The 14,543-nt window shown below is 36.3% G+C and overlaps 1 protein-coding gene across 7 annotated transcripts in view; it reads right to left on the reverse strand.

Annotated features, from left to right (window-relative positions):
* The window catches only part of DCAF6 (DDB1 and CUL4 associated factor 6), a 133,798-nt gene that overhangs the window by 54,177 nt on the left and 65,078 nt on the right, over positions 1-14,543 (reverse strand). The window contains exon 11 of one of the 7 annotated variants that reach the window (XM_032161085.2): positions 4,882-5,052. The exons of the other annotated variants lie outside the window; for them this stretch is intronic. Within the exon in view, the coding sequence (XP_032016976.1) occupies positions 4,882-5,052 (171 nt within the window). The remainder of the gene's footprint in view (positions 1-4,881; positions 5,053-14,543) is intronic. 7 annotated transcript variants of the gene reach the window in all.

A 14,543-nucleotide genomic window follows, 5' to 3' on the forward strand; every position in this document is an offset into this window, starting at 1 on the left:
TTTAAGTGACATGTTTTTTTAACCACTATTCATAAATACAATACCTATAACTCCTATCTTACATAAATATTTTCAAATATTAACATAATAACCATTAGAATAGCTAATATTTTAAAAAGTAGTTACTAGTTTAAGCTGACTGCCTCAGTTACTGGCATATTCTACTCTACCTCTCTGGGAAATACCTTCTAGAGAATACAATCACAAAATAAAAACCTGAATATATGGTCCAATGGTAGTTTATTGTAACATGTAATATGGTTGGTCAGCTTATTTGAAGTGTTTAGAATTGTAACTTTTTTTTAAGGTAAAGATACACTTTAAGCAAAAGCTCTCTCAGTACTAAGCTCAGCATGTCTCATGGTCAATTACTGTGTATTTCCAAAATATGTGTGGTTTGGTCTTGAGAAAATTCTTTAGCCCCTTGACACCAGAATTATCTCAACTGTAGAAAAAATAGACAATTATAGTCTAACAGGTAAATTACAAAGATTCTTCGGCCACACTTTCTGGGTTCAAATGTGGTTTTTCTACTCAGTAATATTGTAACCCTGGGCAAGTTATTTAACTTGTCTAAGTCTCAGTTTCTCCATCTGTAAAATGAGGATAATCACAGTTATCTACTACATAATGTTCTTCTGAAGATGTAATGAGATAATCCATGTAAAATATTCAGACAGCACATAGGAATGGGTCATTTAATGTTATCATTACTTGCCTATTTTTCAGACATATAGTATTGAATGAAAAAAAAACAGTACAAAGCTGTTCTGAAACATCTGGAGCGTATTATTATGTTTAAACTTCTAAAAGACTCATCATTGTTTTGCTTTGGACTCTGTCATTCAAGGTAGTTAAGGACTGCTGGCAGAACTAGACTAATATCATATCTAATTTATTAACTATTTATAAACATCAAACACATAGATCCAATGCATCCATCTGAGAAGTGCTGCCATGTGACTGTCATTATGGACACTGTGGGAAATCTGGTGTTGTTTAGAGCCTGCTTGCACAGGATCGGGTAAGTGCTGATTTTTTCCAATATGGCTCAGTTTTGAAAAGCCCTTTTTCAAAAATAATCACCAATGTTTTATACCCTTTTGGGGTATAAAAATTACTCTTTTCCAATTGGTAAAACCGTGCCATAAAGTGAAAAAGCAGTTCCTACCTGACCCTCTCTAGGCTGGCTCCATGCTCCAGTGGGGCTCTGTGGTGGTTAGGTCAGTACCAGCAGACTCCACAGGGTGCTGTCACTCTGAGCAGGAGCCAGCAACCCATGACTTCAGGGGACCTGAAATGGAAAAAAAGAGTTGGGCTTAAAATCAGCCATATGCTGAATGCCTCTGCCATACCTGTTTAGGGCATTCATCTGATAAATGTACATACAGCTCATTCAAAACCCTGAATGCTATCAACCTTATGGGGCCTTTATATGAGGACATTTTTAAGTAGTAAACAACATACTACAATTAAGATAGTACATTCTTGGCTGGGTGTGGTGGTTCACACCTGTAATCCCAGCACTTTGGGAGGCCGAGGCGGGCGGATCACAAGGTCAGGAGATCAAGACCATCCTGGCTGACACAGTGAAACCCCATCTCTACTAAAAATACAAAAAATTAGCCGGGCATAGTGGCACATGCCTGTAATCCCAGCTACTCGGGAGGCCGAGGCAAGAGAATCACTTGAACCCAGGAGGTGGAGGTTGCAATGAGCCAAGATAGCACCACTGCACTCCAGCTTGGGCAACAGAGCGAGACTCCATCTCAAAAAAAAAAAAAAAGAGAGTATATTATTATGTGTACTGCTCTCCTCAGGTAGGTAACTTTATATATACTATATTGTCTTAACCCATCCTTACATGGTCTCTGTAAATTACAGCAAGCTACACTATCTAAATAAATCAATAATTGGGAAACTGAGGCATAAAGCAGTCAAATGACCTGCCCAAGGTCATCTAGTCATAAAGCCAGGGACAAGAGTTCAGCCAATCTAATTCCCAGGCACTGATGTGATAAAGGCAAATTCATTTCTTTTTGGTTAAAAAAAATTGCTAAGGATTTTATGAGTTCCTGCATATTTCCTAAAAGTCTAGAAAACAAGTTATGGTGTATTTCCTAAATGAGTTGTGGTGTATTTCCTATTAGTCTAGAAAAGATATACTTTTAAAAGACTAACAAGTAAAAATATTTTTAAATGATACATTCTAATTTTTTAAAATCATATTTTTGGAAATTAGTTCTAAAGAATTATCATTTACAGATGTCAAAAATTCTTTCAAAGCACTGATTTTCAAACTGGGCTTCAGGGAGCAGAGGAGCTTTAGGGGTAGCAGGAGGAGCAAGCAGGTGGGTAGTCGCTCCTTGTTTCATGTTTAAGTCCCAACAGTGCTACTTTTATATACTTTCTATTGGAATTTCCACATAAGACTGATGACAAAGAGTGAACAACCAAAAATAAATAAAAAACCACTGTTTAACATCTTCTAACATCTATTTTATACAGCTCATTTTAAACAGTTTGAAATTTAAGGTGATATCATTTGGTGCCTTAGAATGGTGTTTTAGTCTTCAATTGCCAAGAAATATCAGCAACTAAATAGATAACATTCCATCTGGGATTATCCTAAACCAGCATCAGGCCCCTTCACATTTGATCCCACTAAAAATGTAGGTGATTATTTTTACAAAGTGGTTTCAAGGTTTGATCTCACTTTCCTACAGGAATTAGGTATTACTGATTTCACAAAATATTCCCATGAGTTCTATATATTTTGAAAAGAGAATAAAATGGTTGCCAAACAACGTAATTCAGAAATTCTTTCTATACTTTTAAAAATTTCTTGGTTTCCAAATCATAGTAATGTCTCCTTTGAACATCTTATAGCTAAAACACTTAAATAGGTGAGAAGACAACAGAAATATGTTTTACTGGCACTATCACCACTAACTGATACTCTAAAGATACCAAAGTGTAAAGGAAAAATACGCTTCTTACATATGAGAAATGCACATTCTTCTATCATTAATAAATAAAATCTAGGAGGCTAATTTTGGTGCTTTCTGTATGGGTAGATAGTAGTAACATCTATTATAAAAGAATGAATCAATTAATGTCCATATACAAAACTGCATTTAATTATTATGTATAAGATAAAGTTTTATAATTGTTACTCAATTAAAACCTACCCTCCTGCTGAATTTCATAAATTTAATTTCTATTGTTGCCAAACTAGATATTTAATTAGAAAACACTTAGAGTTGGAAAGACAGCATCTTACTTCACAGAAACCATACATTCACTCTAAAGCTTTCTGATTCTAAAAAGAGCTTGCTTCAATTCAAATTCGTGAACTAGTTACAAAAGATTAGTGAATCTCAAAATATTTTTCCAACATCTACAATGTATACTTCTTTCCTGTTAGTTTTGTTTTATACTCAAGATCATTTTAATACTAAGTTTGTAATCTGCTAAATTTTAGTATTTTAAAAATAATTATATATGTAGGGACTCTTTATTTTTCTTTTTATTGACTTTTAGGTTTCATGATTTTTTAACCTTCAAAACATGTTTGCTAGAGGTTTATATACAGCAAAAAAAAATCAAAAATGTTTTATTATTAAATGTCATTACTGTAATCTGTTAAATTTTCTTGTTAATTGTTAAAGTATAGGAAAATATTTCCCCACAGGAAAAAAAAAAAAATCAGAGGCCTCTGCCTGATACTCCCTCTATTAATACAACATTGAATTAAAAATCAAGTTTATGATTTATCCCAAACATCATATCTATATTACAATGACTTAAATTTATTTAATTTTACCACATATAAAATGTGCTTTTGTTATCACAGCACTTACTAGAACAGATATTTATAAAGTGGAGGTTGTCCAATTCTACCAATATATAAATTAGTTCCAAATAATCAAATTAGAACTTTCAAAGCCCAAACTCATCACTCTTTAGGGTAGCAGAAGAAAGCATATCAAACAAAGCATTATAAACTCATTAGTATGAGAACCTAGACATTCTTGTTCCTAAATAACTTATTACACCTATTATAGTATTTATATAATACTATAAGATTTACAGTATCTATTACCCATCTTGAAATAACTAGTTGACAAATTATTTTGTGCTATTAATATATCTTTCATTAATTCTTTTAACAACTGTTTATTGAGCATCATGAACTTTCTGGTCATAAGATGACAGGGCATTAAAACACTCAGTGAGAAAAAAAAGAGTGACAATTTTTACTATTTTATCACAGTTTTATAGCATAATAAGAACATGAGACTGTGGAGTACTTTTGCTGCCCTACATATCAGACAGTTGATTATGTATAGAGGAATAAGAAAGCAACTATTGAAAATTTTCAAATAATCACAGAAGGAAATAATTTAGTCAGCATGCTAGTATGGCCAAATAATACTATAATTCTAAAATCTAGCATTACTAGGTTTTAGGAATATTGGCTAACATTCAAAGAGGAAGAAGAAGAAGAGCTAGGAGCCATAAAGCATAGATTCATTTCAGCATACGCGAACTTTCAATAGAAAGATCAATGCAGGCTCTAAATTCACTAATTATTCAAAAAGAAGTCATCAGCTCTAAAAGTAATAAATATTTGCCCCTCTCCAAATATATTAAAACTTTTAAAATTGATTATTTTATATTCATCTCTCTGTCAGATGCTGCTGCCAATCTGTCCCCCTAACACATGATGTTGAATACCACCATATGCAAGGAAGGGAGGGGTAAGCTGCAAGCGCATTAGCTCTCTTTTTGAATGGGAAAAGGGAAGCACCTTATTACACAGTAGTAGTATTAAAAAACAATTCTATCAGCTGCTTAAGGACACTTGACATTAATAACCTGAAGGATGAGGGTCCTGTGAAGAGCCCTCATGAGAAGACTGATCAGAAGTGGAAGGCTGTTGCTGGGTATGTGCAGCTAGCTCTTGCTGCCTCTGCTGCTCAGCCTTCTTAAGCCTCAGTTGTTGCAGGCGCTTACGAAGCAAAGCTATCTCAGGGCCCCTTAAAAATTCTGACACAAATAGGAAAAGAAAGGTGAAAAGACAGTAATAAAATAGAAAATAATAAGAATTTGATTATACATTAAAAAAGAAGAAGGATATAAACAAAACATATGTCTCATAGAGGAATACTATAAACAAATTACTGATAAAAAAGAAATTACTGGTCATGAAATTATGAGACAAACCATACATACACAACCAAATGCTTCTATTTAACTACAATGAATTAGATACATGTATTTCTCTAGGAATATTTAAGTAATTAAACCAAATGGAAATAAAAAGTCCTCCATAAGCAAAAGATTTCAAAATGAACATACAAAATTATACTAGGAAAGAAACAAAAATTGAAAAAAATCATTTAAATTATCTGATTTATACACAAAAATTTAAGCTGCTTCATTAATTTCAATCAAATAACAAAACTCAATTAAAATGATAAAAACTTATGCATTTAGAAACAACTCAGAATTTATTAAGAGCTCTAAAAAAGTGAAAGTTATAGATTCTTCAGCTAAATATTTCATGCTAGAATTGTCATTTTAAAAAATTTTTTCTTTTAAGTTCAAAAAGATTTACATAATCAATATTTTCATAACCTTTATCTGAAGTGATCACAGATGAAAAGTAGAAACACAACATTAAATTCTGCAAAGAGATATTTACTGAATGTCTTCTATATATGAGGCATCGTTTTAGGCTCTAGGGATAAATAAAATATTGAACAAAACAGTCCTTATTCTTGTGAAGTTAATGTTCTGAGAGAAAAACAGACATTTGAGAATACACAGGCACACATGATGTTGAACATATGTGTCTGTGTCACGTGGGGATAACTGCTATGAATTAAATTGGCAGGGTAAGGTAAAGGGGATAGTGAATAGTGATGGCAGGGCAACGGTTATTTTATATATGGCAACTCAGGAAAGCTTCTCTCATAAGGCACCACTTGAACAAACACCTCAAGGAAATAAGCGAGTAAACCACATGGATACCTGGAGGAAGAGTGTTCCAGGTGGAGAAAAGAGCAAGTGCAAATACTCAAGGGGAAAGCATATAGGAATGTATAATACATTTTAAAGGTAAAAGCAGTAGAATTTGCTGATAGTTTGGATGTAGAGTGATCCCAAAGTTTTTGGCCTAGGTAACAGGAAAAACAAGTAACCATTTATTATGGTAGGGAACAATGGAGGAACAAGTAGTGTTGGGGGAAAGAATGAATAGACATCCAAGTGGAGAAATTAGGTAGGGACTGAATATAAAAGTCTACAATTCAGAGATATAAATTTGGATGTCACTTTAAGCCCCCTAAAGAATAAGGGATGACACAGAAGAGGTCTAAGAACTGAATCTTGAGGCAGTCAAATGTTTAAGAGGAAAAAGAATCTCTAGAAAGAGTAAGAAGGAAAAGCCAGAGAGAGCTGGAGAACTGAATGATCAGAGCTCTATAGGCTAAGTCATGAAATTGTGTCAAAAAGGATGAAGTAAGCAGTTGTGTCAAATGCTGCTAGTATACTAAAAAAGACACTAAGGGCTAATCACTGGATTTTGTATGATGGAAGTCATTGATGACCTCGACAAGAGCTATTTTAGTTAAATAATAAGGACCAAAATCTGATAGCAGCAGGTTTAAGAGAAAGGGGAGATGATGAAGTAGAGACACAAAGTATATATATTCTTTGTACAACTCTTGCTATTAGTGGAGAACAGATAAATTGGATAATCATTGTCAGGGTTATAAAGAATCAAGGGAAGGCAGGAAGGGCACCGTGGCTCACGCCTGTAATCCCAGCACTTTGGGAGACCAAGATGAGAGGATCACTTTGAGCTCAGGAGTTTGAAACCAGCCTGGACAACACAGTGAGATCCTGTTTCCACAAAAAATCAAAATTAGCTAGGCATGGTGATGCACACTTGTGGTCCCTCGGGAGGCTGAGGTAGGAGGATCACTTGAGACAGGGAGGTCAAGGCAGCAGTAAGCCACAACTGCACCATTGCACCCAGCCTGGGCAACAGAGCAAGGCCCACCAAAAAATAATAATAATAATAATCAAGAGAAGTTTGTGGTTTTAGTTTGGGAGCTAATATACACATCTGTATTCTGATGGAGAATGTTTAACTGAAGGAGAGAGAAAGATGATGCTTAAAAAAAGTAGAAAACCACAGGAATGATATCCCTGAGTAAACCAAAGGAGATAAGTTCCAGTGTATCAGAGGAGGAACTGGTTTTGAATAGGTGCATAAAAACCTCATTAATTATAATCAAAGGGGGCAGAAAATATGCACAGAGATGTCAACAGTTAGATTTGGTGGTAGGAACATAGAGAATTTCTGACACTAGCATGAAATTACACAAACTACCAAATAAACTTTCAGCCTCTCGAGATACTAAGAGTAAAAAATTTGGTTTAATGTTTCAGAAATCAATAATGCCAGGTACTAATTTCTTGTTACAATGGTTTCTATTTATAAAGCATTTTATTCAATTACCCAATTGGTAGTTAAGATTTAATAACTCATAATATCATACTCACTCACTGTTAGTTCTTCCTAGAAAAAGTTCCAGTACCAATAGGATAGTATTCATTGACAAACAAATGGTGATGCTCAGTGGCACAGTGCTTTCTTTTCAGGTATGTACAGACACCTTATTTATAACAGTAATGCTTTTAGCAATATAAAATAAGGCATTATTATACAGCCATAAAGTTTGTCACTTCACACTTCAAAAGAAATCTATGAGAGAGGCCATATATGTCAAATTTTGCTAAAAAAGCAGAAAAATTGCTTAAAAAGCAGAAAAATACCATCAATTTCATTGGAGTGTCAACCCTCTCTACTGAGTTACCAAATGTTTTATGAAGACATAAATCTCCATCCCAGAACCCACTTGGTGAAGTGGCAAACAGCAAGATCTCAGCACATGTAGTGATGCTCTAAAACTTGAAAAAAATCAAGATTTAGTTGTGATAATCTTATGAAACATTTATTCAATATTTCCAGTGCTTTTTAAATAAGAATTTATCTGCTTCGAAAGCTGCTTGTATGGTAGCTTTTTTCTCCTTAGATTAAAAACAAAATCAGGCTCAGAAGAGAAGTCACCACATAGCTGTTAACTAGGAAAAGCAAGTATTGAATTAAAAAATTCAATCAGACGTACCAGACTAAATAACAGTTCTGCTAGCAGCTTGAAATTTTAAAGCAGTTAACATACACACATATTACATCCTTTAAAAAGAGATACACACACATACATAATTTGTAAATGTAGATAAATGCTTGGAGAATTAGCTTTTGTCAACATGAGCCAAACTGAAAATTGAATACCATAAATACCTTGGGTTGAATTTTAAAAACAACGATGACAAAAATTCAACAAGATATTGTAAACTGCTACAGGAAAATTGTACTTTGTCATCTCCTCAAACTACAAACCTTATTCTTGTTTTCTTCTGAAAGATTACAGGTTATTCTCCTAATGACTTAATTCCACTGAGACAGAAGAACAACAAAAACAGCTACAGTTGACCCAGCAAAGGTCCACTTGGTTCTAACCTCACATCCTGCCTCTACAATACATACAGTATTTTTGCCCTGGACTCTGGATCATTTTTATATCTAATTTGGTGGCACTTTATCTGCCTGCTATAAATCTGTCTTCTAGTCCCAACTTATTTCTTGTCCTGGTAATGATCCTTGTGCATTTTTTCTCCTGGGACTGGTCACTTCTTGACTGACCTCCATGTTTCTCTGTTCTCTTCCTTGGTTTCCCCAAAAATGGCCATCAATCTAATATTTCCACTTGTTTCTTTCTTTTTTTTTTTTTATGAGACAGAGGCTCACTCTGTTGCCCAGGCTGGAGTGCAGTAGAGTGATCTTGGCTCACTGCAACCTCTGCCTACTGGGTTCATGCAGTTCTCCTGCCTCAGCCTCCAAAGTAGCTGGGATTACAGGCACATGCCACCACGCACAACAAATTTATTTTGGTAGAAATGGAGTTTCACCATGCTGTCCAGGCTGGTCTCAAACTCCTGACCTCAGGTAATCCACCTACCTCGGCCTCCCAAAGTGCTGGGATTACAGGCATGAGCTACCACACCTGGCGTCTCCACTTGTTTCTAACCTATAAATGGTCTATATCTATCTGACTAGACTAGACTAGACCTTTATCCTATTTAAGGAAGCTATAATTTGGATTTGGGGCTTTGAAAGGTTTGCTTTGATATGATGCACAACAGAGTTCTTCTCCAGCAATTTTTCTACAGAGCTCAATTTAGCTATAATAATTCTACATAGGCCAAAATAAATTTGTAAAATTCCTGTTTATGACTAAATAAGCAAGAATCCACACACAGACCACATCATATATTATCTTTAAAAAATTCTGGGTCAGGCGCAGTGGCTCACGCCTGTAATCCCAGCAGTTTCGGAGGCGGAAGCGGGTAGATCACGAGATCAGGAGATCAAGACCATCCTGGCCAACATGGTGAAATCTCGTCTCCACTAAAATACAAAAAAAAATTAGCCGGGCATGGTGGTATGCGCCTGTAGTCCCAGTTACTCAGAAGGCTGAGGTAGGGGAATCACTTGAACCCAGGGGGCAGAAGTTGCAGTGAGCCGAGGTCACGCCACTGCACTCCAGCCTGGTGACAGAGCAAGACTCCACTTCAAAAAAAAAAAAAATTCTGATGGTCTGAGTAGCCTATTTAATTAAAAACCCAGAGCAAGGAAGCTTTAAGTGATTCACTTCTCAATATGAGCCCTAAAGGTGAATTTTATATATACTGATATCCCCATCCAATCCAAAGTTACTACCTTCTCTAAATCATATTCTTTAAATAGGTTAAAATGAAACCAAAGAAAAAAATTAAATAGCACACTTGGAAAAATGCCTCACTTAATGCTCTTTCATTATGAAAAGATTCTTAACATGAGAATAATTTACAAATCATGAACTAAATGAAAACATTTCCAGGCTTAACTTAAGAAATAACTGAAAGAGATGTCTGATAGGCCTTACTGAGAAGAGAAGAAAATATTCACAGTTATTTTGAAAATTTTTTATAAATAAAATTATGAAGATTTCATTTTAACCTATACAGTTTTAGCTCATGGTCGTATCTTTCTCATTTTTAAATATATAATTTTATAATCACATTTTAAAAAGCAGTCTTTTGTTAAATGTTCAAGAAAAGAAGATATATAAAAATCAAAATATCTTCAAATTCTGGCGAGGTATATAGAACATGGTTTCAAATGGTCTGACATATGAATTAAAATAAAATTCAAGAATACAAAGGGTAAAGCAAAAAAAAAAAATCTATCAACTGATTTTAAATTCCATTTCAGTCTACTTACCTTCCTAATTTAGCTACAAAACTCCAAAGCCAACACTGTGACCCCTCTAGATTTACTATTCTTCAGAGCATTCATTTTGCATATTCAACTCACTCACAGCTTCAATTAATTTTGGACTTCTCGGTCACGCAGGCCGCCTCCAGGTTCACCTATTCTCTGCCTCACCCTCGGTAGTGGACTACAGGAACTGTTTAGTAGAGACGGGGTTTCACCGTGGTCTCGATCTCCTGACCTCGTGATCCGCCCGCCTCGGCCTCCCAAAGTGCTGGGATTACAAGCATGAGCCACCGCGCCCGGCCTAATTAATTATTTTCATACCCATATTCACCCATATATATATGAGTGAAAAAGGACAAACAGAAATATATATATATATAAAATCACACAATTTTTTAAAGTATTTCTGTAAGTTACCTTAAAATGTCTTCAGAACAACCTAAGAAAAATTATCTACTCAGTCCTATGTGGTCTAGACAGTCAAAGGCAAACAATGGATCCAAAATGATAAATGGTTAGACAGCTAATCACAGCATCTCTCTTCTAGGTGTTACCAAATTTTGGAAACTTAATGGAAACAGCCAGAGTAAATGACTGGGGCTAAAAGTATAATCTAAAGACTAAAATAAAGATAAATATACCCCATCTAGTCTATATCAGCTTAAAGATAACAAAATGTCTCATCACACTTTTAATCGTATCTTTACAGGGTGAATATTGTGGGGAAAAAAGATGCTTACTCAGAGACAACAAGATAGACAATATCCTGTCTTCATGAGAGCTTATTATAGTAAAAGAAATGTTATAAACAATCAATCAAAAGTGAAAAAAATTATAAATTTATATAATTGCTTTTCAGAAAATAAACAGGGTTATATAAAAGAGAATAAAATTTCGGCAAGAAGAAAAAGGAAACAGGACTTTACCTAGGGTAGTTATGAAAGACCTGTCTTATATGGCATTTGAGTTGAGACTCAAGGAAAAGGAAGTTGGCCAAGGGAAAAGCCAGGACAAGGGCATCCCAAACGTACAGAGAATAACACTAAGAACAAAGTGTAAGAAGGAAAGAAGGAAAGAAAAGAAAAGACAGGAAAGAGAGAAAGATGGGAAAGGAGAAAAAGGAGAAACAGGAGAAGGAAAGAAGGGAGGGAGGGAGGGAAGGAAGGAAGGATGGAAGGAAGGGGGGGAAGAAGGGAAGGGAGGGAGGGAAGGAAGAAGGGAGGGAGGGAGGGAGGGAGGGAGGAAGGAAGGAAGGAAGGAAGAGAAAAGGAAAGAAAAAGAAAGAAAGAAAGAAAGAAAGAAAGGGAGGGAGGGAAGGAGGAAGGGAGGGAGGGAGGGAGGAAAGAAGGAAGGAAGGAAGAGAAAAGGAAAGAAAGAAAAAGAAAGAAAGGAAGGAAGGAAGAGAGAAGAGAAGAGAAGAGAAGAGAAGAGAAGAGAAGAGAAGAGAAGAGAAGAGAGAAAAGAAAGAAAAGAAAATGGCAGGGCGCAGTGGCTCATGCCTGTAACCCAGCACTTTGGGAGGCCAAGGAGGGAGGATCACAAGGTCAGGAGATTGAGACCATCCTGGCTAACACGGTGAAACGCTGTCTCTACTAAAAGTACAAAAAATTAGCTGGGCATGGTGGCGGGCACCTGTACTCCCAGCTACTTGGGAGGTTGAGGCAGGAGAATGGCATGAACCCAGGAGGCAGAGCTTGCAGTAAGCCAAGATCGCGCCACTGCACTCTAGCCTGGGCAACAGTGCAAGACTCTGTCTGAAAAGAAAAAAAAGAAAGAAATAAGGAAGGAAGGAGAAAAGAAAAGAAGAAAAGAGAAAGAGAGAGAGAGAGAGAAAGAAAGCAAGTGGGAGGAAGGGAGGGAGGGAGGGAGTGGGAGGAAGGGGGGAGGGGGGTGGGGGTGGGGTGGGGCGGGGCAGGGCAGGGCGGGGCAGGGCGGGGCAGGGCAGAATTTGGTACCGAAATTCTTTGGTAACCGAAAGAAACCAGTAGTACATCTAGAGTGTAACAATCATCAAGTACTGAGAAAATGAAATGAGATGAGGCTAGAGAGACAGGGAAGGGCAGGCCATATAAGTTCTTATAGGTCCACAGTAAGGAGTTTAATTTTTTTTCTTTTGTAGTTGTATTTCTAAATGCAATTAGGAACTTCTGAAGGAATTTAAACAGCAAAGTTATATAATCTGATTTAACATTTTAAAATACTCATTCTGGCTCCTGCATGGAGAATACATTATAACGGAACAATAGTAGGTACAGGGAGATTAATTAGGAGACAAGAAATGATGGTGAGATGAAAAGACCCAGGTTATAGTTTAGATACAGGAGCAAAAGAACTTACTGATGAGTTGGCATGGGACTTGAGGGAAAGAAAGGAATCAAGAATAACTCACAGGTTATTCAAATAAGCAAATGGACCAAGAGGGAGCCAATTAGGGAACAGGAAGGGTACGAGGCTGCATTAAGTTTTAGTTTGAACATGTAAATTTACGATGTACAACAATAGGCCAGGTGCAGTGGCTCATGCCTGTAATCCCAGCATTTTGGGAGGCCAAGCTGGGTGGATTGCTTGAGGTTAGGAGTTCAAGACCAGCCTGACCAACATGGGGAAACCCCGTCTCTACTAAAAATACAAAAATTTGCTGGGTGTGATGGCAGGAACCTGTAATCCCAGCTACTTGGGAGGCTGAGGCAGAATTGCTTGAACCCAGGAGGCGGAGGCTGCAGTGACCTGAGATTGTACGCTGCACTCCAGCCTGCGTGACAGAGCGAGACTCTGTCTTAAAAAAAAAAAAAAAAAAAAAGATGTACAACAATAACAAAAAAATACTGTCAAAATAGTAGTCAGACATCAGACATAAGGGTCTGGAATTCAGGGTAGAAGATCAGATTGCTGATATATATTTGTAAATCATCAATTTACGGGAGATATTAAAAGCTATGAGGAACTGACACAATCACCCAGAGAAAGAGTGTATGTAGAGAAGACAGCCAAAACTAAGGGGTTTGATTATAATATTCAGAAGGAGATAGAACAAGAAACACGAACAACAGTTACTGAAAACCCACCAGAATTAGGAAGAGTAAATAGGCAAATATGATATCATAGATGCCAAGAAAGGAAAGTGTTTCAAGAAGGAGTGACAGCCTATGTTAAATGCAACCGGGTCGAAAAACCTAGTAAGGTACTAACAGAGAAATATCCTCTAAACTGGTGAATGTCACTAGTGACTTTGATTAAAAGTTTCAGAGGAAAAGGGGGTTGAAAAGCAGATGGGGGTTCGTTAATAAATAAATGAAGTATGGCAAGAAAATGGAGATAGCATCTATCAACAACTCTTCTGAGGATTCTCATTACGAAAGCACCAGAGAAATAAGGCAATAGCTGAAGGGGAAAGTGAGATAATTAAGAGAAAATTTTTAAAGAAAGGAGATAATAAGAGTATGTTAAGGCCAAAAGAAACAATTTGGCAAAAATAGGCAATGATAATGCAAGAGAAGGGGCAAAGTCTTTGAGAAGCTGGAAAGGGACAGCAACTACATTGACTAGCTTTTGGTAGGAGCAGATACATTTCTTCCAAAATGTGTTTCTGCTTCTATCACAATGTGAGTACAGATGTTGGAAAGCTGGGAAATTATTGATAGGAGGAAAATGAGTACTTTTCATTGTGAATGAAAGGTTAGAATCTGGAAGTGTGTTAAAGTTTGAGAGACATGAAGGTGTAAAATAGTTATTTTGTACAGCTGGAGGGCAACAGTGTGAGGCTGCTCTGATGCACAGTGTTGAGCACCCATTGAAATTTGTGGTCATAACTTTCTTCACTATCATTCAGTGATTCCATTGTAGACTAAGAGAAGGCAGACAATTAGGTTCAACCAGAGATGGAGTATAGCAAATTTTCATATTCCGATTGTCCCTTTCTTTGATATCAGTAAAAATGATGAAGGACATGTAAAGGGATAAACATTTCCATAAAAAGGTATCCACAGCAAAGCAAGCATAGACAGAAGCATACTTTATCATTTTCTCTATCTCTATGCAGGGAAATAATAGAAATCATGGTCCTAAGCTGACATTTCCATCTACTACATTCACCCAATGGACAATTCTCAATATTCACAAACACATTTGGACTTAGGCTATGGCA

The sequence above is a fragment of the Hylobates moloch genome, unplaced genomic scaffold (genome assembly GCF_009828535.3).
Source record: "Hylobates moloch isolate HMO894 unplaced genomic scaffold, HMol_V3 SCAFFOLD_8, whole genome shotgun sequence".
NCBI lineage: Eukaryota > Metazoa > Chordata > Mammalia > Primates > Hylobatidae > Hylobates > Hylobates moloch.